General features: G+C 53.5%; 1 protein-coding gene across 2 annotated transcripts in view; it reads left to right on the top strand.

The window, feature by feature from the left end:
• LOC126642561 (carboxyl-terminal PDZ ligand of neuronal nitric oxide synthase protein-like) overlaps positions 1–23,669 on the top strand; it is a 28,516-nt gene extending 4,847 nt beyond the window's left edge. Inside the window, exons 3-11 of one of the 2 annotated variants that reach the window (XM_050320316.1) lie at positions 17,334–17,426; positions 18,092–18,150; positions 19,550–19,658; positions 20,012–20,153; positions 20,541–20,701; positions 21,704–21,871; positions 22,570–22,747; positions 22,978–23,334; positions 23,438–23,669. In XM_050320316.1, coding sequence (XP_050176273.1) covers positions 17,334–17,426; positions 18,092–18,150; positions 19,550–19,658; positions 20,012–20,153; positions 20,541–20,701; positions 21,704–21,871; positions 22,570–22,747; positions 22,978–23,334; positions 23,438–23,529 — 1,359 coding nt within the window. In that variant the 3' untranslated portion in view covers positions 23,530–23,669. The remainder of the gene's footprint in view (positions 1–17,333; positions 17,427–18,091; positions 18,151–19,549; positions 19,659–20,011; positions 20,154–20,540; positions 20,702–21,703; positions 21,872–22,569; positions 22,748–22,977; positions 23,335–23,437) is intronic. The other variant, XM_050320317.1, reaches the window with a different exon arrangement.
• Positions 23,670–26,298: the final 2,629 nt, after the last annotated feature.

A 26,298-nucleotide genomic window follows, 5' to 3' on the forward strand; every position in this document is an offset into this window, starting at 1 on the left:
CTGTAACTGGCTGGGGAGCTGATGTATTCATCTCCAGCCAAGCTCAGAAATGACATTCCCCTCCCTTTGCCTGCTCAGACTATTAGCACAGCTCTTGCTCAGAACACAGTGCAGCAGCAGTCTAAATTGCCTGGTTATTTATGGAACAGGTGAACATCTATAGGAAGCAAAGGCAGTAGGTGAAGACCACCAGGGCATTTTAGGTGCTGGCATAACTACTGACAGTTTTTCATCTGAATCAGTATTTATCATCAGATTTGACACTGCGCTTCTGCTGATCTTTGACTGGATAACACCCTTGTCAGAAAACCTTGAAAAAGCAAATAATATTTTAACATCACTTAAAAGAAAGTGTTGCATTCCATTTTCACACCTGCTGTTGCCACAGTGGTTCATGGTTCAGAGCCTTGGAGTGCAACAGCATGCTCGAGTGTTACAAGAAACATAAAAAAATCCCCACTCTGCATTCCTGGATGCCATCAGTTAATCTTATCACACAATATTTTTAAAGTAGGCATCCTGTATTCTGTCGTGGGTTTTTAATCTTGGAAGCCCGTTCCAAAAAGGGAGGGCCTTCCCTTTTCATGTGCACATTGTACAGCAGGATCTTATTCAGACACTTCCTGGCTGCTGAGCGGAAGATGCTCCTCTATTGAAGATAGTTAATTGGCACTGATCCTTAATTAGAGCATAAAGAATGAACTGGGAGGTCTTTGAAGAGAATTCTGGTGCACAGAGTACCCAACCTAGGAACTGAGGGAAGATGGGGTTTATTTATGTAGCGTTCATTTGCATGCAGAGGCCTTGCCTGTACTGGAGTTTTTTCCCATGGACTCTCAGCAGCACCAGTTGCAACTGGGAGGAAACAGTGGAAGAAGCTGTTGGGGGAAGTGAGCATTTTGCTGCCACGTTATTGTGAGCAGTGGTGCCTGTTTGCACCGCAAGCGTGAGGAAGGTCCCGCAGCCCTGCCAAGCGTTGGCAGGGGCACGTCGTGCTGGAGCTTTTCATCCTTTGTGCTCTCCAGTGTTCCACTGGAATCCTCTACTGGAGCGGAAGGGAGAAGTCGCACGGTACAAGCCCCAGCACAACATTCCCTGTGCCCTGGGAGAGGCAGGAGCCAGCCCACAGCGCAGCAGGGCTGTTACTCACCGCTGCTGCCGCCGGGAGGGACGCGGGGAGGAGAGGAGGGTGAGGAGTCACAGCTCCCTTTTCCAGGCTGTCACAGAGCTGGTTACTCTAGTTACTCATCAGTAAATTGATACAAGCTCCAAAACCGCCTTCCCACTACAATGTCTCATTTCTGTGATTAAAAGCTCTTTCCCCAGGGAAAAGCCTCCAGCTACCCAGCACTCCAAGTGCCCTGAGAGGGCCATAAGGGAAGTAGCAACTCCAAATGCTAAGCCTTGTCCTGTGTTTTGTGCTGAGCTCTTCTACCAGTTGGACATGAATTATGCCAGGGAACTGGGGAGCAGTTGAGTGGGATTCTCCATGCATTAGCAGAGCAGTCTGCTTACAGACCTCAAGACATCACTCTCAGGGAGCCTCAAACAACACAGTTTAGCATTAGCCTGCTGAAATTGTGACCTGTTCTCTGGCAGTAGGTATTTAAGATGCACTCTTCTAGTAAAGCTTAAATCCATCTTCCAGGCTGAATGGATGCTTGTAGAATTGCTAGCAATACTCCATTAGTCACACATTAGATCCCCATTTCATAAGAGACTGGAAAACCTTGTCTCATCATGTTCTGTGTTTCCACTGGAGGGAATGCAAATGCAATAGGTAGAACAGGGAAGCTGCTGTTCTTAGCTTCCCATTATGCAGAGCTAGACAACTTTAAGTTTGCTAATCCTCCCAGTGGATTATTAGCTGCATACAGCTGCCATGTTGTTATTATATGATCAGAGTTCAAACTAATCCCTCTACCTCTTGCCCTGGCAGGGGAGGTGATGAAATGAGTCTGCTGCTCGGATAAGTACACTGCATTCTGACAGACACGTCAAGTGTCTGCTTAGGAGAGTCCAATTCATCCTGCAGCTCCAAGCACCCAGGCAGGAATTCCTCCACCTCCCAGGGAGCAGCATCTGCTGCCTCTGGCTGCCCGAGGCCATCCAGGTCTGGGTGTCTGACAGCTCCTGCTCACAGCTCCTGTGCTCCATCAGCGTCCTAGTGGAGCTGGCTTTCTGCTGGAGTGGATTCATCTGCAGGTGTTTGAGCCTTCTCAGTGCTCCAGGGAGCTTATGCACAAGGTTTTTCCTTCTGCACAAGTCAAGTGGTAGCTAATGTGAAGATGGGTTTTGTAAAATACAAAATGTTTCCTTGAAGCTCCTGAGGTTGCTCAAAAAAAAAAATCTTAGTCTGGGAGACCAGGCTTTACGTGCAAGGTTAACATCACCACATTATCCTGCATCCATTCCCCAGAGCCAGCACTGACCACAGGAGAAAGTCAGCTGTTCCCTTCCTAGAGCAACACTCCCCTCAGTCCAGCCCTTCACAGCCAGCCAAGCAGCCCTAGTGAAATGCTGCTATTTTGAGTGGTGAGTTGTACGAGGACACAGTGGGAGTAAGTGTCAAAGCCTGTCATCCCCACAGACAGCCTGCTGCCAGCAATTCCCAGAGACACTCCATTTAAATACCTCTAAGGCACAGAATCAGTTTCCTCGGAATTTGCACTTGCGTATCTGTGAAGCCTAGAAATTTCAGTTCTGTTTGGAAGGTCTAGCTTGGACCTAAGCAGGTATTGACACTGAGAACAGAGCCAGATGTTGGATTATTTAATCATTCCATAAGGGAACAGCCAGCTGGTGCAGTGCCCATCCAAACACCAGGATGAACAAACAGCAGGCAGGCATCCAGACTACTGTTTCTTCTGTTACCTCCACATTTCTTGCACTTAATTTAATCAATAAGCCTTTTTCCCCAGAGGCCAGTGTGCCAGAGAAACAAACATTTATAATTCTTGACACAGGATACATCAGAAGCGCCTGAGTTCTCCTTGGTGTGAGAACTGGGTTCTCACTTCAGCCTCCCTCCTACCCTGATCATTCTTACTACATCCATGCTTTAAGCAGAGCCTCACCACTTTGCAGTTTCTCCACATGGTATTTGAGTGAGGAAGTGCAATCCTGCCACACTGTAAGCCAGAGTGACTGCCAAATATCAACTGGTAGTGCTGAAGTGCGACATGACAGCAATTTAAATCAGGATGAGTAAGTTACAATCCTACAGTGCAAACTTGTGAGGCAGAGGCAGCAGAGACAGCCACACAGAACCTGCCTCTGCGCTCCAGCAGCTCCCAGTCTGAGAGCTGGACTGGCTCACACAGCAGCTCACACTCAGAGCCCTGCCAGGCTGTAAATTGCAATGGTTCAGGAGCAAATGTGGATGTGATTTATCTGCTCTTGCTGCAGAAGGAGAGGAACCAGGTGGACAGCTGGTAGAGGGCAGGGCGACTGCCTTCAGCCCTCTCAGCTTAATTTATCACTGTGATAGAGATGTTTCATAGGCCCATTAGTGAGATTGTTCTAGAACAGTTCCCTCAGTTCTCCCAGGCAGGCAGCCTTCTCACTGCACAAGTTCACCAAGAAAACTGCTGCATGGATTCCTCTGACATACTCTAAGCCCTTCCTGAATTCTTATACTCAGAGTTAAGTTTTCCTGCCAGCTTCATGTTAATCAGTACAAAAGAGAGAATCTGATGGGGTTCTTGGTTAGTCTTTGCAGCCTCTCCCACTACAGTGACGTTATTTGCTGGGCTGCAGCTGAGGCACAGACTCAAACATCGAAGTGCAAACTGCTGGAGCACTTGCCCTGGTACAGACCTCTGTAGCTGCACACCAGGATCTGTTGTTGTTGGATGGGGGTTTGTTCTGCTGCAGGAGGATTTTCCCTTTCAGCCTCTTTGGAAGAGCATCCAAATTCTCAGCTAATGATAGCCCTGAGCTGTGACAGAAACCAATCCTAGTGTCTTAAAATATTTGAGCATCCTCAGACTGCTGGGGTGGACCTTTCTTTAGTTCTCAGAACGCTGTGCACCTTCCTTTCATTTACAGGAAGGTGCAGGAAGAGCAGATGACAGTTCTGACATGGTTAGAGTGAGACACAAGTATCTCTTCCTCCCTCTCCCCCATAACAACAGGGCTATGTACTCACCCCAAACTATGCTCCAAGAGAGCATCTTTTTGTAGGATTCATTCCCTGCACCTCTGGAGAAGCAGGCAAGGGTTGCCTGCACTGATACATGTTAGAAAGAAGGCTGCAGCCTCCAGGAGAGAGCTGTACTTTTAGGCATCCACACCAAGTGTACGTCAGCATGTACAAACTTGCTCTGGTAGCTTATGCAGAACATCTGCTGTCAGTTTTGGCTCTTCTCCAAAACAGAGGCCTAAGAAAGGCTCCTGCAGCTTCACACAGGCAGTACATGACCAGACTATAGGCAATCCTCCCAGTACAGCCTACCAGTCTACCCCCCAAAAAACCCCAAGGAACTCACCCTGGTGACTTGGAAGGAGATTTTCTAGTGATCATAGGTGTCTTTCAGTCCTCTGCCTACTCTCTGGATCTTTCTGTGCTTCTGTCTCCCTGTCCAGCAGCCCACATACCTCTGCCTGCAACCTCCCCTGCCATCTGCTTAATTAAGGGAAGATACCAGTCAACACAACAAAGCTACAAGCACAGAGAAGAACAGTCTCACAGGCAAGCAGGCTGAGAAGACAGACTGGCACAAGGGCATTGAGAGGAAAGGGGATGACTTGGCTCAAGACATCCTCACCATAGGTCCTTCTCTTCTCCAGGCACCTGGTACCCTGAGCAGGGGTGTGTCCCATTATCCAACACACCCACAAGACTGCTCAGCTCCAGGCACTACGGTCTCAGAAACACCGGTTACTCCCAGGGTCCCATCCACAACAGGCATCTGAGCCAGTTTAAGGTTTCTGCCACACAAGATTAAGCTAATTGGGTTTACCTTTTCAGGCCCTGGCAAAATACAGCAAGTGTTTTCAGGATGGTAATTAAGTGTTAATTGCAGCTAAGTTTAGCCCTAATGCCTCATTAGTTTGTTTTCCTCTATTTGTTACAGCTATAGCAGAGTCTCCTGCTCAGGGATGGGGATCAGGATGGGCTTCCCAGGAGGCAGGATTCCCACCCTGTGTCCTACCTGAGCCTTGCCAGGCAGCCTCTTACCTGCTCCCATCCAAGAGTAAGAGGCTGAATGTGGAGCCAGAGACCCCTAGACCTCTAATTAGGCTCTAATTAGAACTAGACAACAGCCCTGCAGAATGTCTAGTGAGCCCACACACACATTAGCCCATTTCCATGATCCAGCAGATTTCCCTTCCCCAGCCCAGCCCCCCCAGCAGGTTCTCTGCCCTCTCCCATGCCCGAGGGCTGGTTGGTGGGTGTAACGAGGGCAGGCAGCCCTGAAACTGCCACATTCAGTGCACTGCTCTACTGGGAAGCTTTTTACTCTTCCACAGTGCAAACAGCCCCGAGTTCGGTTCCCGCAGCCTGTGAGCTGCTCTTTAGGAAGATAAGGGACCTGGCAGGGCTGCCAGCCCACATTAACTGATCACAGAACACATTTCAGGTCTTACCTTTGTGCAGCACTGGATACTGAAGGAGGTGAGCCCTCTGGCAGAAGGTGTGGCAAGAATCCATTTCTCCAGGCAAAACCAGCAGCCTCAGCTTGAGCACCTCTCAGGCACTGCTCCTCTCCCTGCTCCCATCTCACCTCCAGAAAGAGGTGCCTGCTCTGCCACTGAGTTTTATAGCCACGCCCCTCTCCCAGTCTGCCCTGCAGCCCTAATTAGCCAAAACACCAGGTGGGACCAATGTCCCTTGCCATGAAGGCCCAAGGTTGGGTTTGGAAGGGTGGGTGATGCAGGTGCAGCTCCTTAGGCCTCTCTACAGTCTCACCCAGTCCATGGTCACCTTGGCAGGCTCAGGTGTGCTCCACGCACGTGTGGCTTTCCTAGCCTGACAGAAAGTGTAATTTCATAAACTGAAGAAATGGCTTTCAAAATGTGGAAGCTGCTTTTCTAGAAAAATCGAGTCTACCCTGTCTCAGACTAACCCAGTCTTGTTTTACCCATTTTCTGCTGTTCCTATTATCATATCACAAAGGGAAGAAGCTCTTAATGAGCTGTTTTTGCAGTGGCACCATTTACAGTGTTTCTAGGCAGCGTTGTGTGACTGCAGTGGAGAACTGGCTATGCTCTGCTTGTACATCTTGAGTGGGAGGAGAGGAAAAAACACCTCAGATTACACAAGAATCCAGCCTTCTGCTCACTGCTTGGGGGTCTTACAGAGCTGCCCCACTGACTTACAAACTCCTGCAGATTTCCACCCTGCTCATCTCCAACCCTAAATCACCCCTGGACTTCTTGCCACAGAATAATTAGTCACCTTCTGTCACTTCTGAGCTGAAACAAGTGGGGACCGGTCAAGCTGTGAATACAGGCCACTGTGACAAAAGACAGCTTAGGGCTTTTTCAGTAGCCACATGCCATGACCCAGTTTTTGAGGAGTGGCCAGTGACTAGAGATGCTTCAGTTCTTCCAGCCTGTTCAGTGTATGATTGATAACAGATGGGTGGAGGGATCAGGCAGTGAAATGTGTCATCTCTAGGCAACGGCGACCTTTAGTGCCTTCCTCAGAGTGCTCAGAGCTCCATGGCTTCTCCAGCGAGGGGGTGGAACAGGGAGGCACATTAATACTGTTTTGCATAAGAGTCATGGTGGATTGGAGTTCATTTGAAGGCTAATAAAAGCAGCAGTTAAATAGATAAAAGCTAAATTAAAATGTTAGTGCGAAATAGAACAAGACAGAATTTTTTTGTCTCAGGCTGAATCTTGGCAATGAAGCAGGTACCTTTTAATTGTAAAATAAAGTGCCCTTAACAGAATTATCATTATATTACTGAAGCGTTTAATTTCACTAGCTAAAATATCAGAGTATGAGATCTCTGCAAAGCTTTTATCCAGTTTGAAACAGAGAGGCTTTCTCACAAATTATGTTACTGGTTGTAGAGTATTACAGAGATGAAATAGAATGGCTTTCAAATTACATTCTGCTGGAGAACGCTCAGCCACGACTCAAAGCTGCTTCTCTGTTGGTGTCTGAAAAAATGTAATTGAGATGGTAAGCAGAGTGTAGCAAGCATATTGGATTGGCTTGGTAACGAGGAGGTGCCTCAGTCTGGGGGACAGTTGCTCAGGCACAGAAGCTGGGGTTGCCTGTGGTGTGGAGCAGAGACCCTCCTGGTGCAGCTGATACAAGGGCACAGGTGGGTTTCCTTAGGTTGAGTCTGTGCTGGACACAGCAGGAAGGCCAGGCCCAGTGCCACAGCAAGTGGGTGCTCTTGGAGATGTTGTCTCGATTTTGTCCTCACGGATCAGTGTTCTGAGGAGGTGGGACCCTGAGGGACCGTGGCCACAAAGCCAGATTCAGCCTAGTAAAATAAGATTTGCTAACAATAACTTGGTCCTACACTTGCTTTCTTGGTTCTGCTTTTGTTCTGTACTAAATGAGGCCTGAAGGCAAACGGGATCAGTGCCACTTAACATAATACTTTGACAAGCTACTTCGTGTTTTGACCAAATAACTGTATGTTAAACCTACAGAATGAAAGCCTTGAATGGGTCCCTGGAAGGAAGGATGCTTTGATGAGGGAGCAGGGATTTTTCAAAGGCATTACAGAATGGTTTTCTTTCTTTCCTGCAGCAGTGATTAGACATTCTTTAAATGTCCTTTCCCTGGGCCAGATGGGTTATTTGGACTAATTGGCAACAGCCTGACAGTTTTCAGGACACCTGAGTCACTTCCTGCTTCCTCCATCCTTCTGTCACTGCTGCTGCAGAGATCCTGTGGGTAGGTCTGCTGGGGGGGAGGATGTGGCCCTGTGCATTCCAGGGAGCATCACAGGCCAGGGCCCTGAATCACCTGCTCCCTGCACAGCCAGGTCCAGCGTGCCCCCAGGAATCCCACCAAACCCTCTGAGCTCCAGGGCTTGCTTTCTAAAAATCAAACCTTTTTTGTCACGTGAAGAAGAGCAGCGGGATGTGTTAGGATCAGAGGCAGTGTGATGGAGGACAGGGCAGTTACAGCTGCTCCAGGAGGGGGTGAGGCACACAGGTACGCTTCAGGCACGTCGTAGAACTGGCCCAAATGCTGGTATTTACCACGTGCTACCCGTCGAGTACCCTGTGCCTGCCACAGAGCCACACGCAGCACATGGAGCACCGAGGTTCAGTGATCCCAAACCAGCATGGACCAGTTCAGTCCTGCTGCAGCCTGTGCTCCTGCCGCTAATGATTTGCAGGGCATCAGCTTCCATCCCAGGCACGCTCCCCTATTTCCATGTCACTGCCCCCCCAGGGCAGTGCTGGTCTCCTGCTTGTCTCGCCTCCTTGCACCCCAGCTGGTGGCAGGAGCAGCTGTGAGCTGGGGCAGGGGACTCTCTGTGGGGTTAATCACTGACCTGTATGAGAGCAGTGCAGGTGCATTGATGTCCCCAGCCTCACACCGTGCTGCTGACACCACTGCTAGCCCAGGAACACCGGGAATGGCACTGGGGAGAGAGCAGGGATCAGGAAAGTGGAACAAGCATCAGCCCCCAGGGTGGTCACTGCCAAGCAGGGGGACATCAGGGTTTCATAGCTGTATTTGCAGTGACAACACTCTGAGGTGCACTCAGGTGGGTTCCCACTCTGTGTACCTGCTTTTGCAGCTGAGTTCTTTGTCTTTCTTTACCTGTCTGTGGAGTAGTTGCACACCCATGTACTGGTCCCATCTGCTTGCCTCTGCCTGTGCCCCTGGCTGTAATGCACTGGTACAGTTTTGATGACAAGACCTCTATGACAATACATACTGATACTGTAAACCCCTCTTTTTCCATAATTCCCCCTATCTAAACCCAGGCTTTTCTCTCATCACGATTCAGTAATCTCAGTAGCTCCCCTGAGGCTAATGGTGTCCTTGAACTGCTTAATATTTATTCTGGAGTTTTGGAAATGACACAATTGGCATTGAATTTTCTTTCTCTTACTGTAGCAGTCTCGTTTCCAAATTCAAGTAGGGCTTCATGGACAATTTGAGGAGAACCCAGAGACCTTCCTTTAGCAATTGCAGTTTTATTAGCACTCAATAATTTCTAACCAAGGCCCAACTGGTGAGAAGCAGCGTGTCAGCTGTGCAGTGCCTGGGTCTGCTCAGGGCTGCACACCTGGGCAATGCCAGCTGAGAGGGGTGAGCTCCCTTCTGTTTGTCTTCACTTTGCTGTGTTCCAGAAATGCACATGATACAAGAGCTCTTGGGCAGATTTCAAAAGACATTTGTGCCCCATGTGTTGTTCAGAACAGGCAAGACTCTTTCTGAAGTCAGTGGGAATTAAGAATTGTCTGCTTTAGAAAATCCCTCCTAATAGTTGCATCTGAGCCCTGGACCTGACTCTGCTGATTTTCCTAAGGAGGCAGCATCTTTGATCACTGCTTGCCAAGTCTTCACTAACAGCCCTTCCCCACACAGTCCCTGTGGCCCTACAGGGACCGACCCCCTCGAGCTCAATGGCCTGTTCCTGGCTGGAATTGCTGTGCTGTTGCTGCTCTCAGATGCAAACACATGCTTTCAGTGCATTGCTTGGAGGTCGACTATAAGTCACTGGGCTTTCTGTAAGAACTGTTTTCTCAAGTGGAACTGCTGGAGATCGATAGTATTAACAGCTACACAGAAAAAGTCTCCTTGCCTGGGAATAAAGCAGATTATTTCGGTCCCTGACTGTCTCAGACCAGCACATGGCAAGGCTGTTCATGGAAGTTGCTGGCATTGAGGAGCAGAAAGGTTCAGCTGCACCAAGGGCTTGAGCTAACAAAGAACTCTTTGCCATGAAGCAGGACAAAGCCTGATTGCACCTAGCAAAGGAGTCATGGAGCCTGGTCTGTGCAGAGCTCAGCATCCCCCATTTTCATTCTGGTCTAGTTTGTAATCGAGTGCTGGTTCTGAATGCAAATGGAGATCAAGTCTTCATTCTAGCTTGGATTCTGCTTGCTCAAAGATAAAGGTGCCAAGTCCAGCTTCCTGACTCCGCTGTGGATATGCAAAGAAAATGCTAATTTCCCTAGTAGGTGGCTAGGAGAAACCACAAGGCACAGAGCTGGTGGACAGCACCCAGATTGCAGATGGAGTGTGATAGCAAGTTTGGAAGCCAGGAGATGTTCCCTCCCTGCAGCACTTACCCAGAGCAGGTGTTAGTCATGCAGATGTAGCTTCTCCAGATTCTCAACAGCAAACTAGATTCCTCCTTCTCCTTTGGATAAGTATCCACGCTGGGAGGACATGCTCAGCTCATCTCCCCCACATCCCAGTCACAGAGGCTTTAAGGAGGAGGCTGCAGAGCAGCACCAGGTGCTGGGAGTGGGAACCACTGTAGGTCACACCTGGCCCTCCTGGGAGCAGGGGCTGGGTTGTCTCGATTATTGAGTTGAACATGTGGGACCTTCTCAGCCTTCTCCATCTTTATCTCACCTGCCTGCCCTGGGCCTCAGGAGCACCGACATTCCCCCTCCATCCCTGCACTGAGGGGGCTCCCAGCCTGCCTCTCTGCCGCCTTCGCCTCCGCTTTGCCGTCCTACCTGCACTAAAATAGCATCCTTACATAAACACAAAGTGTTGTATTATTTAGAGGCCTGCACCCTGCCTTTGTCAGAGCCTCAGCATGGCAGTGCCTTTAGGGTTTCTCCTGTCTCTGTGCTGTGCCAGTGTGAGCCCCTGCCAGGACCCTCACTAAGCCCTCACCCCCCCCCCACGCACTGCAGCCCCCCCATCCTCACCGTGGTGGGTCCTGCCTGCCTCCCATGGCCATGGGCTGCTCGTGGGCTGAACAGTGCTCTGCTTCTGGAAGAACACCATCACAAACACACCTGTGAAGAGCCACAGAAGAACAAAATTTGCCTTCAGTTTTCATTCTCTCTCCAAGCAAGCAATAAACACCAACCCCCAGAGACAGAGCAAAGCAGCCCTGTTAATCACCCCTGTCCCATCTCTCCCTCCTGCTTCCCTGAGAGCACCAGCTCCTCTTTTTCCTCTCTGAACAGCTTAGCTAAAATACCAGAAGTGATCCAGGAGCATCTCCCCTGCTGTGGCCTGTCAGGCTCATGAGGAGGGGTGGGTAGGAACCGAATGTACAACAGGGATTTTGGAGCAAGCAGCAGAAATCCTCGGTTGCCTCCTGCTCATGCCTTTGTAGGAGCAGTATCTGGTGGCCTGGCCTGGCCCTGCCAGCGAGGTGCTGGGTAGCTGTCACTTGGCAGAGAGTGGCTGTAACCAGAACAACTGAATGAATGAAGTAGAAAATGAACATTCTTGCTGTGTGAGTGAGAAACAGCTACACAAAATACTCCGGTACCTTCCCACAGCCATACAGGGGGTCTGGGGCTTCTCCACAAAGCTCTGAGCTTGCTGCAGAGTCCTGGCTCCTGCTCTTTAGAGCTTTGTTGTTTGATGAACAAGGTTTAAAGCAGTCCAATCTCCTACCTTGCTTCTTGTCCTACATATCAGGCTGGAGGACAACTGGGATACGAAACATGTACTAAACCAGGACTTTCTCTGCAGGGCCTCATGTCACCAGTGTTTATAGGGAAATAGAGGATTACTTGAAGGTATTGCAGTGTATTGCAGTTTCTCTTCTCAGGGTTATTTCAGGTGAATCTGACCTGCTTCTAATGAAATTAGCACTTTTTATCTGCAATAACCTAGCAGGTCTTTCAGGTAGGGACCATTTTCCTGCTCCTGTGCACTCTGCCTGGTACATGGGCTCCGTTGGGGTGGGGTCCCAAGACACTGCTTCATTACTGAAGCTAATTAATCATCCAAGGCGCTGCAGAGGGAAGAGGTAATTTGTTTTCTCCTGCAAAGTGAATAGAGGTAGGGAGGAAAATAAAACTCAGCTTCCCTGTGAGCTGGGGTTGGCCTGCCCTGGCCAGACAAGGACCGAAGGGCCGTGTGTGGGAAAGCTCCCTATTAAACCTGGGGACAGCAGGGAGCTCCTGGAAGTGACAGTCACACAATGGTGCTTTTGTCAGAGAGGCACCAAAGGCCAGATGATGTCACCTTGTGCTGGGCTGTGAGGCTGCTTGTGCCTCTCAGGATGGAGCTCAGCAGCATTGCACTATCTCTTTAATAGGGAGGAGGCAATGAAAAGGCTGCTTTTATCTCACCCTTCTTTAAAGCAGATGAAGTAGCTTTGTTCTAGAACAGTCTGCGGGTTTTCAGAGGTGGAAAAGACTAATTAAGAGCCTCTGCTGGCCCTGGTCTCCCCACCAGCTCCCATCACCTGCAGGAGCCCTGCTCACCCCTGCAACTCTGATCACTTTCTGCTCCACATCCTTGTGACTGGCTCAGAGGAATATCTGAACTCCAGCCACGTCCTTTGCCATCTCACCTTAGGTGGAAAAATCAAGTTATCCTTAAAGGTTCTATGAGGCTCTAAAGGCAGTCTGAGAACTCCCAAGGGTAAGATCTATTGAAGATGAGGAGAAAGGAGATGAAGAGGAAGGGCTGTATTAACATGTCCATCTGGATGCTGTGAAGCAGGATTCCTCAGATGGCAAAGGAGACCTGGATAAAAGGCAGCTCTTTCCCCTCCTTCTCCTCACCTGACCAGCCAGGGCAGCATCTTCACAGCCCCTGCCCAAGGTCAGCCAGCACCGCTGGCCACCCAGGGGTCCTCTGTGGTGGGCTGGGGTCACATTTCCTTGCTGCCCATCCAGGGACTCCCAGAAACCCAGGAGGGCTGTGATAGCTCCTCAGCCCCCTCAGCTCGCTGCGTGGGGAGCGGTGTGCGGCATCTACAGAGGGTTTGTTGGATGGTGGAAGGAGCTAATTTAAATGAGAAAAAAAGACTTCGGGTATGTTGCCAGCATTCTCCTTGCCTATTGTACTCCCCCTTCGGTTTCTGCTTTCCACTGAACAGTTTTATGTTTCCAAGGATCATAAATTCTCATTTTTCCACTGGGCAGGAGGTGCTCTCCTGGTCTGCAGTGCTTCCTGCGTCGCTTTTGTGTCCGTGTTGCCCAGTTACTGCGGCGCAGCCCCAGACTATGCCTGGCCACATTTCACACCGGCCACGGCCCCAGCAGCGTGTGCTGCGACGGGCACGGGGAGTTCAGAGGGTTCAGACAGGCACATGCCTCCCCAGGGGGACAGAGGAAGGGCCGTGAGCCAGCGGTGTCCAGACGGAGCTGTGGGGAGGGCAGCGCTGACCGGTGATGGCAGCGGCTGTCACGGCGAGGCGGGATGTGATGCTGAAGGGGGGATCAGAGGCTGGACCACAGCCTGCTGTCCCAATGGTGTGGGAACTGACACCGCTCCCTGTCAGCTCTGAGGCGACACGCAGAGCTCGGCTAAGCTGCCCTGGCTGGGAGAACAACTCGGGGGTTTCTGTAGCATCAGTTCCAAGGGCAGCACTCCCAGCATCAGCCCTTCAAACAGCAGCCGAGATAACGCCCTGTCCTCGTGCCATGCGCCTCAGTCACTTTGAAATCAATCACATTCCTGAGCTGGAAATGCTGGGATCCATCATGGCTTTAATTCCTGAGGTGGCCCTGGTGTAACCCTGGAAGTCACACACCACCTTGGAGGGAAGGATGCCAGGCTGGGAGCAGGGACGGGGGTCCTGCCAGGGGGACACTGTTGGGGGGCAGAGCAGAGCTCGTTCCCATCTCCTCATTGCCATGCTCCCGGTGTCCGTCTGACGGGCCAGGCTTGGGAAGGGGCTGGGACTGCTTATTGTTGGGGGTTGTTTATGGACACATAGATCCTGCACCCTGCCAGGCCGGGCCGGGCCGAGGGCAGGGCAGCAGGCTGAGGGCTGGCTGCAGAATTTACGGCTGCAGGAAGAAGTCGTCCATTTCCAAGCCTGTGGCATCTTCCTTTGGGCATGCAAATAGGTCCATACCCAGCTGTGATTGGGAGCACTGACACACTCCCATTTAAAAACCTGGAGAGCCTCTGCCTTGATTTCCCTTAATACAAGTTAAAACACCATTTGAACCATGGCCAGGAGCATGTTCTGGCCCTGCTGCTCCTTGTTAATGAGGAAGATGCATTTTTTGGAAGCAAAGTCTGCCTCCAAGACCTGCAAACTCTCTATTTTATGACAGTTTTCATTTGCATAATGAAGGCCCTGATACCTTCGGTAATTAATCACATTAAGAATTGCTTCCTTGAATAACTGTATTCATGCAGGTTGTTCCTAGTGCTGGAAACTGCACATGATTTCCAATGTGCATTAGCCCAACTTTCATCAGCAGATGGAAGCTGGTAACTGCATGTGTAATTTATATCTGCTTGGGTGGAATTATCCAATGAAATATGCATCACACGGCGCCATTAACATTTCTAGTCATACAGTCTTTAGCTCGTGGGTAAGTTAATATTACATGCCAACAGTGTGTGGGACCGTATGAAAGGCAAGGACTTGAACATGGGGGATTTAAAAGCAGGAATGGAAAGTATTTCAGGTCAGACATAGCAGATATAGAATTAATGACGCTGCTAAAATAAATGAGATTAATTGTCCTTTTTTGACCTGCCTTTTTTTTTTAATAAAGTCTCCCATCTTGTCTCCCTAGTTAAGAAAGCTGCCAGGCTGCTGAATTGCTGCCTGGAAGGGCAACTGCAGATCCTTTAGCATCCACAAAGCTTTCCCCCATAGGACATCACAAGCAGCAGGGGAATAACAATTGAATCGTGGAAGGCAGCACAAACAAGTGCTGCTGTGTGGGTTTGGATTGTCATAACCTTGACAAATCTGGGGGAAAAAAACCCTCAATTCAACACTAAGAAAAAAATCAGTGGCTAGACTTTGCCTTGATGACAGTGCCAGGTCAGCCAGGAGCCTTGTGCTGGGATGGAGGGTGACCATTTTATAGGAGAAAGTCTGCAGCCTTTGGGTGCGTTTTTCCATGTGCTTTTTTGTCCTTACATAAATCACAGTTCATTAAAGTACTGATTCCTGCTCGATAGGAAGCAATTAAATGAGTGACGCTGTATCCCATCTGTGGAGAGGTGGGGAGAGAGTCCAGCCCGAGCTCACGTGGGGCTCTGCCCCTCCCTGCTCCCGGAGCACGGTGCTCTCACCCAGCTGGTGTTGCTGCCGCCTGTGCTGGGGCCTCCTACAGCTCCTGCTGCTTGAGGGGTTTCACCCTTCAGAGAGGATTTTGGGTCCCACTGAGTTTTAACTGTTTTCAGGCCGAGCTAATTCTGACCCCAGCTGGGCCCCCAGCCCTCCTGTGCCTTGTCCATGTGCTCCCAGGAGGATGAGCAGTGGACACGAGCTGTGTGGAGCGAGAAGAACCAACCAGCTCCTTCCTCACTGAGGATGCTGTGGCAAAGGGCCACATCCAGCTCCAGTGCTGTACAGCCCTGCCTGCAGCTGAACCCTGTACCTGTCTCGAAGCCAGGCTGGGGAGGTGCTGTGTGGGAGCTGGCTGCAGTTCCCTGGGATTAGAGCCTTGCCATCCCTCCTGGCAGCACCCGCAGATGCGCTGCCGCTGCTCCCAATTGTTCCTTTCTGTCCCAGAGAGAAACAAAAAGCATCTCTGCAAAATCCAGCCTTGGACTTTGCTTAAAGCCTTTGAGTAAAGAGCCTTGTTTGAATGTAATTGCACCCCTGTTGCTACAATGGGAAAATACACTGTATTGCTCTTTCTTGGAAAGCTCAGCTAGTATTTTCCCAGCCATTTGTGTATAAAGAAAGATAAACAGCTCTTTAGCGGGCAGAACAGTCTATCCCGGGTTTATTGACATTCAGGGAAGCAGACAAGGAGAAACAGTTTGGTGAGTGCAGGGGAGGGGGAGCAGCTGGGCTGGGGGCACGGGGCACGAGGGGCTGCTTGGGTGGAGGGTGGGAGAAGCCCTCTCAGGTGCTGGCCGTGGTGGGCCCATCTGCCTGGCCTCAGACCCGTGCACAGTACACCCCTGTGGGCCCCCCTGGCAGTCTGCAGGATGCCCTCAGCACCTCACCCTTCCTCTCACTCCTCCCCATAAATAAAAGACGTGTATAGCAAATTTAGTTCCAGCTTCACACGCAATAGCGCTATAGATAGATTTTTAAAGAGCTTGTCTGAAAGTAATAATTCATGGGGAGATCAAAAGGCTGTGGTTTAATCCAGGGTCTGTCTGATACCATAAACCTTGCAGAGTGCTAACAATTCAATGAGCAGCATCAAAAGCCTGATACACATGAAAGCCACCCAATTTTCTGTCTGTAGGGCTTACAATGGGTGCTGAGGAGCTGGGGAGATCTGTATCTTCCCTGCAGAGCTTGGGTGACAGAGCCACACAGTCCTTCAACTTCAGCCTCCCAAAAGAGGTGCCTGGACTCTGTTAACATCTCAAGTGCTCCCTGCACCTCCACTGACTGTATAAAGAGATCAGAGTTCTAATTAGGTGTCTAATTACATGGCCTAGGTAGAGTTCAGACTGCACTTGGCTGCTTGGCATCACCTTGTGCTCCACATCCACAAATCACAGGGTCTGCATTGGTTCTCCAAAGTGATGTGACAAAGTGGTGGATTTCAGATAGGGAATGCAAAAACTATGGGGTATCAAAATGCTGTATTTGGAAGCAGAAAACAGTGCCTAAAATGGGGGCAGGAAGGATGAGTGCTGTAAACACCGGTCCCCAGAGTGGAAGGGCTCTGCCATGCCTCTGACTGTCAGTGAAAGCAACATTTGAAAGGCAGTGTTTAATTTTTAACACAAATGGAGGTGAGCTCAGGCTGCAGACACCTGCAGGTGAGGGGCTGGGTTTTTCTCCGGAGATCCCGATCCCACAGAGGTTAATGTGATTATGCAAATGGCTGAGGTATAATTGCGTTACTGCCGCCCATCTGGCCCTCCCTGCAGCTCCTAAGTGATTTTATATTCCCCCTGCACCGCAGCACTGACACACAAGGGCACCAGAGATGCCATAAATCACTGCTTGGTGTTTGCTGCAACGCCACCTCCCCATCAGACCTCAGGAGCAGAATCCTGCTGGACCAGGCATGGCCAAAACACATCAGGAAGGTTCTTCCCAGATCCAAATTAAATGTAGTCCCCAGAGGATTGAGCTCCATTAGTCCTCTCCCAAGGGATGCTCCTGACAAAGCCAGGATAGTGCCCCACATCCCAGCTACAGCAGCAGGTCCTTCCTGACATGGTTTTTCTTGGTAGAGTAAAACAAATTCCTACCTCCATCCGCAGCTGGGATTAAACTAAAACCTGACATTTTCACCACACACTGTCGCAGGTACCCCCCAATACTCTTTTAAACTTGGATTTTGCTTCCCACCAGTATGAATTCAAAGCCAAGAACATTAAGAAGAAGAAGGTGAGCATCATCGTGTCCGTGGACGGCGTGAAGGTGATCCTGCGCAAGAAGCAGAAGGTGAGGCTCCTGCAGCCAGGCCGGGGCCCTTGGGGCCAGGGCACCTGGGATGTTGGCTATGACCATGTGTGGGTGTTAGTTCTAACCAAAACTGGCCTTCTCTTAAAAACACACAGAATTTTCACATGAAAACACTTCAGTTTCTGACCAACTAATAACAAAACCTTGCTGAAAAAAAGAGTGTGAAAATTACACCATGGGAAGAGGATTGGCTTTCTCTCTGAAAAAAATACCAAGCTCTAAAGAAGTACAGTCTTTTTTTGTTGCTAATACCAGTAAGCTTTTTCCATGCTGCCTGGTCTGAGCACCCCTCAGCTCCTTGCCCAACTGAGCTTCCCACCGAGCAGCTGGATCCAGATCTCCTAAGCCCCAGCTCAGAGCCTTCTTCCCCAAAACCTGGAACTCTTCTGCATATTTGATGCTATAAATTAATCTTACAGACCATTTTCAGCCCTGAAGGCTGTGATCAGATATGATAAATGATCAAAAAAAAATCTATTTCCATCCAAGCTACTGTTAAAACAGCCACTGCTCATCTAGTCACATTATAGCTTGGATTTTGGCTGGAGTCAAACACACCATTCCTCAGGTTTCCTCCCATCAGCATGGTGGAGTTTCACCTTTGCCTGATTTACTGTCATTTTCTTTCTGCCCTCTTCTAACAGAGGAAGGAGTGGACCTGGGACGAGAGTAAGATGGTGGTGATGCACGACCCCGTGTACAGGTACGTGGCAGGGCATTCACACCAGGGAGCCCTGGGTGATGTGCACCATCCTCCCACCTGCCGAGATCCCTCCACCACAGCTTTCCAAAGGACCATCTAAAATTAACGAGGGTGCAGAGTTTCTGCCGATGGGGAATCCTTCTCATGCATTTTTGAGAGCGAGATGGACTGATCTCACTTTGAAGCTGGCTCTGCTTTGAACAGGGTTACCCAGGTGACCTCCAGAGGTGCCTCAACCTGGATTACTCTCTGATTCTGCCTCTGAAGACAGGCCTCCCACAGTTTTCCTTCAGAGCATGGTTCTCTGTGTGCTTCTGAAGAAGGGCCTTGCTCTCAGGTGTAAGTGCTTGCAGGGAATTAACCCTTACAGAGGTGGTAAGAGAGCATCAACTTTCCATAGCCCCTGCCATGGAATTTTGAGGCATTTCAGAGACCACAAGCCCCCCCTAGTGCCTCAGGAGCCCTCAGGGATGGAAAGGCAACCCCAGTGATGGTGTGTGGCCTGAGGTGAGAGCACAGGGTGCTCCAGGCTGTTGGATCTGCCAGTAAATAATTGTATCATGAGCACGGAGACCACAGGACTGGGATCCCCAACGCTGGTTTTAGGGGTCAGAGCCTTTGGCAAGGAGATAAGGGGCAGAGGGCATGCTGATGCATTATCCACACCCACTTCTCACCTCTGACTTCCTTTAAAGATTATTACAGGATCTACAATAACCACTCCAATTGCAAGTTCAACACCCAAAAAATTCCAGTGACAGAAAAGAGTAGAAGAAAAAAATCATTTCAAGAATCCCTTTGGTTTCTTCTCTGTTCAGAGCTGAACTCACTTGTCACGTTTTTACCCAGTTAAATCAAACATATTAAAAAGTCCTCAAAAATGGTTTTGCAGCTCAGGGGAGAGAGTCAGCCTGAATGTCAGAGGGAGAAATGCTCCAAGTGCACTCAGCATCCTTGGGAGAGGCTTTTGTGCTGTGCCACCTGCCTGCTGCCCAGGGGGAACCTGTCAGGTCCCTGGACTGGCCGCCCCGAGGGGCAGGACACTCATCATACAGGCAGTTCTGCCACGCTGCAGCCTGGGCAGGAGTTAATTGCTGGGGCTAAAAATAGCCACAAGCTTTCCAAGACTATAGATTTTTTCACTTTCCCACAGCATCTTTAAAAAGCTTTTGCCTGCCTCAGAAACCAGAAGGTTTTCCATCAAGCCTGAAAAGCACTCTCTAAATCCATCGCCTCCTGCCTTCAAAATTGCAGGAGGGGCTGTGCAGCAGCACTGCCTCGTTCCTCCAACCCTGGGGGCTGTGAGCCCACCCATCCTGGGGACCCACGGGAGCTGAGGTGCTCTGGAGGGCAGAAAATCCCCTGGCTGTTCAATTCCCTTTGTCTCTCTCCCACTTAGAATCTTCTACGTCTCTCATGACTCACAAGACCTGAAGATTTTCAGCTACATCGCAAGGGACGGCGCCAACAACTCCTTCAGGTGCAACGTCTTCAAATCCAAGAAGAAGGTAGGACACTCCCAGGGCTGCACCTGGGCCACCCCTGGGAAAGAGGTCTCCGAGGGACCTCGCTCCTTCCCTTGCAGGAACCTAAATAGCTGCTGGGGCAGAGGGTGCAGATCCCCTGGGGAGACACCGAGGCAGCGCCGGTGCTGGACATCCCCAAAACAATGTGCCTGGTGCTGGTCCCCTCCTGCCCAGCCCAGCCCAGCCAGCGGCGCAGTCCACACACAGGGATAGGGACACCAAGATCCAGAGTGGGGAACGGGGAGCCCCCAGCATGGGGGTGCCCCACGGGTGGCGGGGTGGTGGCAGTGGCAGTGCTGCCACCCTGGGCTGAGCAGCGCGGGGTTGCTCTGCAGAGCCAGGCGATGCGCGTGGTGCGCACGGTGGGACAGGCCTTCGAGGTGTGCCACAAGCTGAGCCTGCAGCACGCCCTGCACAACGCCGACGGCCAGGCCGACGGGGCCAGCGACAAGTCGGCCGAGGAGCAGCCGCTGGAAGGTGACTCGTGGCTCCCCTGGGGCGCGGGCAGACCCCACACCCCTCGGCAGTGGCTGTGGGGTGCTCTGGGGTGGGCAAGGTTGCGCGTCCCTCGTGTGCTTGGGACCCCTTTGGGCCCCTTCAGGCAGGGGGCATGGGGAATCTGCCCTGTCCACCCGCTGGGCGCTGGGGAGGTGGAACCCCCTCATCCAGCAGGCTCAGGGTCTGCAGCCCCTCGGCTGCCCTGCTCCCTCCCTCCAGTCCCTTCGCCGCATGCCAAGACTTGGAGCAGTCCTGGCTGTTGTCCCTGAGCTTCCCCATTTCCCAGCCCTGCGTGGGGCCCCGGCTCTTCCTGCGCTCCTGCACAGGGAAGGGGGGCTCGGGTTCACGTGTCCATCTCGTTTGAAGTCCACCAGATAAAGGGCTCCAAGATCACAGATGTGGACGAGGTTGGCATCGACACTGACGGCATCTGTGTGTCCGAGAGGGGACCCAGAGAGCTGCCAGGTGCCAGGGGGGACCTCAGCATGCTGAAACCTGGGCAAGCCTCAAAGGACAAGAACGGCCAGGTAATGGGGGGAGGGCTGGGGGTTGTTCCATGTGCTCTGCTGCTGCTGGGGTCCCTCTGCTCAGGGTCATTGTATCATGGCTTGATTTGGAGGCACTTTCATGGAGACCTCATTGCAGACCCCCCCTCCTTGGCTCCCTGCTCAGGACAGGCTGTTCAGCTCCCAGGTTTCCCACAGCAGGGCTGTGTCTCAGTGCTGGGGCAGGGCTTGAGGCAAGAGGCAGGAGTGGGGCTGCGGCGCATGGCTGAGCAGGCTTCAGACACAGCCCAGCGTGGATTTCTGTGCCCTCAGAGCTGCTCTGCAGCAGCTGCTTGTCCAACTCCCTCAGCAGCAATTCCCAGCTCCCCTCACCACCCAGGCCCAGGGAGCAACATCCCAAGGGGGCCCAGCCCTGACAGCACAGGTACCTGGGGCACGTTCAGCATGAGCAGTGGGTTTGCATCAATGAGCACTTCCCAGGGGCATGAAAGGCACCACTTCAGCTCACACAACTGTATGGCTCGCAGGGCCTGGCTGAGAACAGCTGCAGTGACATGCACTCCATGGGATTCATTTGTGTGCCTGGAAAGGCTGGGATTTCCTGTGCATTCCTTCTGGCGCTGCCCAGGCAGGGGAGGGCAGGGGCAGGAAGGGCTGCAGGCACTGGCAAATGCTCCAGACACCAGGATATCGTCCAGCCTGGGAAACCACATCACGGAAAGGTGGTGGGGTGTTGGGGTCACTTCCTGCTGTCTCCTCCCAGGGGGACCTGCTCTCCCCAGAAAGCCAGTGCAGCCCTACCAGCTCTCTGTGAGCAGGAGCCACTCCAAACACACTGCCCTGGGGATCACACAGACATGCAGAGCCTGACACCGAGCCCAGGGCTGCCCCTTCAACATCCCCCTGAGTGCCAGGGATGCAGGGGCCCCTCTGCTGCACTGGGGTCAGAGCTGTGGGGAACCACAATCCAAATCCCAGCCTGAGCCGATCAATCCGCTCACCTGCCCATTTCTTTGTGCCCAGGATGCCGAGAACTGCTCCCTCCACCTGGCCAGCTCCCAGCAGCTGCTCAGCCCGAGCAGCCCCTGCTCCTCAGCCTCCATCACCCCGCTGGCCTCCCAGCACTGCCTCCAGCTGCTCCAGCAGCAGCTCCTCCAGCAGCAGCAGCAGACGCAGGTGGCTGTGGCCCAGGTACACGTCCTACCCTCCCCTCAGGTGGCACCAGCCCTTCTCCTCTCCCTGCTCCAGCCTGGCTGGGCTGGGCTGACAGTGGGGCAGGTGGGAGCAGGCCAGGGCCCTGGCAGCACTGCTGGCAGCATTCCTTGTGGCACAGCTCACACCAGGGTTTGCAGCTCCGCTCGCAGCATCGCTTGCAGTGCAACTCGCAGCATTGCTTGTGGCGCCCCGTGCAGCATCGCTTGCAGCGCAGCTGAGCTGCCCCAGACCCGGGGCTGGCTGCACGCACGACCTCACACCGCTCTGGGAGCGTGGCAGGGTCCGGCAGAGCCCCCAGCTCCCATTTCACCCCGTTTCATCCCCTTTTTGGATGGAAATCACGCCCCCTCAGTGCCTCTTCCCCCAGACCAGCATCAGAGCGGGGAGCCCCGCAGCTGGGCACCTCCTATGCTCGTTTCTCGTTAGCGGGGGGACAGCAGACCCCCCTACACACACACACCGGGGATGCCACCGCATCCCCGCCCGCCGCTGGACCAGCTCGGGGTGTCACCGGGGTGCCGCGGCGGGGCCGGCAGGGGGCGCTGTGGCGCCGCCGCTCCGCCGGTCCCGGGGACGCCCCGGGGATTCTCCGGCCGGCCCGGCCCGGCGCGCATCATCCCTTCCCTCCCCGCATCATCCCTTCCCTCCCCGCATCGCCCCGGCCCTGCCCGCAGGTGCAGCTGCTGAAGGACCAACTGGCGGCCGAGACTGCGGCGCGGATCGAGGCGCAGGCCCGAGTCCGGCAGCTCCTGCTGACCAACCGCGACCTGCTGCAGCACGTCTCGCTGCTGGTGCGGCAGCTCACGGTGCTGGAGGCCCGCGAGGAGCACCGGGACGAGCACCGGCAGCCGGGTGAGCACAGTGACACCCCTGCACTAGGGTTGTTTGGGTGCTGGCGCACCCCCAGCTCCATCCCTCTGGACCGCAGTCCTTATGATCACAGGGAGCAACTGGGGTGCTCCCAGTACCATCCCAGCAGGCTCTGGGTGGCTTTGGGGCATTTCTGCACCCCTCGCAGTCTAGGGGAGCAGCTGGGTTGGAGGTCCCCAGTTTTCACATTTCCCTTTGTCTGTCTCTCCCAGTTGACCGCTCCTTGCAAAACCTGTCCCTGGCACAGTCCCTCTCCCTGAACCTGAAGAACCACTACAGCCTGGACGTCCACGTGCCGTCCACATCCACCCCGCCAGCATCCTGGGCAGCCCTGTGGGCCCCGGCTCGCTGCCCACCCTGGGCCCCAGGGACTCCTACCTCAACCTCGTCAGCCTGGACAGGGGCAGCCACCGCTATGGCAGCAAGGAGGGGGACGAGTGCCTGGCGGTGCTGGAGGGGCAGGACGGGCTCAGCCGGCGCGTGGAGGGCTCCGAGGTCGGTGACTTCACTCTGCTCAACGGGAGCGGCCGGCAGAAGGTGGATGACACGGACAGAGGGGACGAGGACAGGTAGGATGTACCACCTCTACCTCCTGCCAGCTGGCCCAGGAACACCCTGAGCGGTGCAGGTGAGTACTCACCCATCACCTCCTCGCTCTCTTTGCCTTCCCAGGCGGCAGCCGCCCATTCCCAAGCTCAACCCTCCACCGCCCATCCTACGCAAAAGGTCAAGCAAGACCTCCCCGAGCCTGGAGGTGGAGGTGAAGCCCGAGAGCGCTGCCAACCTGAGCCTACCCAGTGCCAGCATCTCCAGCCTCACCAGCATCACTGCCAGCTCCCTCACCCTCTTGGACTCCGAGGCAAGGACTCCCACACGGAGCGCTGCCTCCAGCACAGAGCCAGGCCCTGCCGGGACGTGCCAGCGCAGCCTGGGCAAGGACAGGACTGGAGAGAGCGGGCCAATGTCCCCCTTGGCCAGCATCCGTGGCCCAGCAGCCAGCGGGGCCCTGGCCAAGGAGCTGGCAGGCCTGGGCAGCCCCACGAACAGCTCCCTGCCCTTCTCCCCTGCGGACGACACCTGCTTGCACATCAGCTTCTCTGAAGATGAGCTGGACACTGCTGTGGGGCCCAGCAGGGTCCTCTCTTAGTGGGACTGCAGTGGGTGGCAGCTGGTGGCAGCAGCCCCAGCGGCTCCATCCACAACCCTGTGCTGGGGGTCCCTGTGCCCAGGCTGTGACACAGGTCCCCTTGCTGTCCCCATCCCACGTAACAGCTCCCCCACCACCTATGGGGCCACTGCACAGGATGGGGCCTGGCCAGTCCTGCCCTCGGTCTGCACCAGCTCACACTGCCGTCCATGTCCTGTCCCTGCTCTCGCAGCCAGGGATGCTCCATGGCAGAAAATCCCTGGGAACTGAAGGGTGGAAGCCCTGGGCAGGGCAGGGCACGGCGCAGGGCCTGGGAACACCCACACACGAGGCTGTTCTGGTTCAGGGCTTGCTGCCCTTGGTATCCTGAGCAAGGCCATGTGGCACAGCCACGGTGTCACTCCCCTGCCCACCATCCCGAGGCGGGTCCCAGGCTACCACCCCACTGCGTCTCTCCAGGGCAGTCTGTGCCTACCAGTGCCACGCTGTGCCCAGCCCAGCTTTTGGGAACAGCAGCCCCACCACTGTGTCCCCACACGGCGAAGCCACCACTGCCTCCCTCCACAGGTGCCTTTTCCCACTCCCCAGCACCCACTGCCCACACAGGCTGGGACCACCCCCCCGGAGGCCACAGATGGGTGCAGGGCTGACCCTGGGAGCCTGTGGCAGTAGGGGGGACCCACAGGTGCATCCTGTGTCTTGGGCTCTTGCTGGTGGCTGCAGGCAGGAGGCTGCTCCTTGTGCTGTTTTAGGGTGTTACAGTGTGCTTTGGGTGTGGTCTCAGAAGCTGAGTGTCCTGGAAGGAGTTAAGGTCTAAGGAAGAGCGTTGGGTGAAGGGCAGGTTTCGGGGAGGGAACAAGGGGATGCTTATCCACCTTGGCTGGTTGTGAGAGGGTGTTGGGAAGGTGTTGGAGAGCCGAGTTGGGAAGTGTCAAGCAGAAATGGAGACTCGGAGCAGCCACACTGCCTGTCCCTGGCACGGTGCTGCTCCCAGAGGGAGGTGGGGGTGATGGACGTGCACCCCAGAGCCAGCCATGGCAGTGACAGGGTGGGAGGGGGCTGGTGACGGGGCTGGGGGCTGTAAAGCTGGGCTGGGCTGTCCTGTAGTGCGGTAGTGACAGCCCAGCCCGTCTGTAGGATGTGTCCGTTCACTGCAGTTCCATAACGGGCTTTTAAAGGAAAAAATAAAGGTGTTGGATTTGCAGAGCCAGTGCTGTGTCTCTGCCCCACGGGGCCCACACAGAGGGAGTCCTGAGCCTGTGGGGTCAGACTGGGGACTGCACAGGTATTCCCAAAGAGCAAAGATCCGTGCTAGGAATGACAGCTGAGCCCCTGAGCTGCCAGTCCACTCCCTAAACCCTCCCCATCCTACAGCCCCAGTGCAGCCCCCTCTGCTCTCCCTTGCAGGACTGGTGAAAGTGGGAGGTCTTGTGTCCCCACATGTGCTGCAGCAGGGCAGGGGGATTCCATAGGGATGGGGCCCATCTCCAATGAAGCCCTCCTGTCCCGGGCCCAGCAGCACCCCCATGGGCTGCATGGCACTGACCACCACCTGCCACAGCTTCCACCAGGATGGGTATCCTCAGGGCAGGGCCCTGCTCCCCACACACCCCTTTGCCCTTTCCAGTGCCCATTTCTGCTCCCGAAATAAATCCTGGCCCCAGCACACGAGATGTGAGTGCAAGATGGGAGAAGGCAAATGGCAGGCAGGTGGCAAAGCCTGATGCAGGATGGGATGGGACCAGTGGCATACCAGGGTTCTGGGACCCCCCAGGGGCTGCCTGCAGCCAGGACGGGCAAGAGACCCCCTGCCCTGCTCAGCATCCCCACCCTGCAGTGCGAGGAAGGGAACCCAAGTGCGACTCAGCACGGGGGCTCCAGGATAGACCCTGGGAGATCCTCCCCCCGTGCAGGAGCGGGGACTCACTGGAGGGACCCAGCACCCAGGACCTCTGGGGTCCCAGGGCTACTCTCCATCCCTCCACAGAGTGGGTACAGCCTCCAGCAGGACAGAGTGGGGCACAGGAAGCCCTTTCCCCGGGCCCACTGCAAACATCTGCCGGGGGGGCTGCCTGCGTGGGGAGGGGGCACTTCCAGCCCACAGCCTTATTATGCTTCCTTCATGGGAAGAAACTTTTTCCTTTGCTGTCTGCTAAGCTGCTAGCAATCATCAGGCAGGCAGGTGGTAAAGATTCATATCCATCAAACAATGCCATTTAGTTTGTAACCTGTGACTAAATCTGGTGTTAGCTTTAATTTCAGAGTCTGCTTTAGGGCTCGCTTGTTAATCTCTATGCAAAGCAGATGAAATGAATATGCAGCATTTTGGATGTAATTGTACGGCTTCAATTCAGCACTATAATTTTCCAAACAGGATCTTGCAATC

This window comes from Myiozetetes cayanensis, unplaced genomic scaffold (genome assembly GCF_022539395.1).
Source record: "Myiozetetes cayanensis isolate MyiCay16 unplaced genomic scaffold, myiCay2020 scf23, whole genome shotgun sequence".
Taxonomy (NCBI): Eukaryota; Metazoa; Chordata; class Aves; order Passeriformes; family Tyrannidae; genus Myiozetetes; species Myiozetetes cayanensis.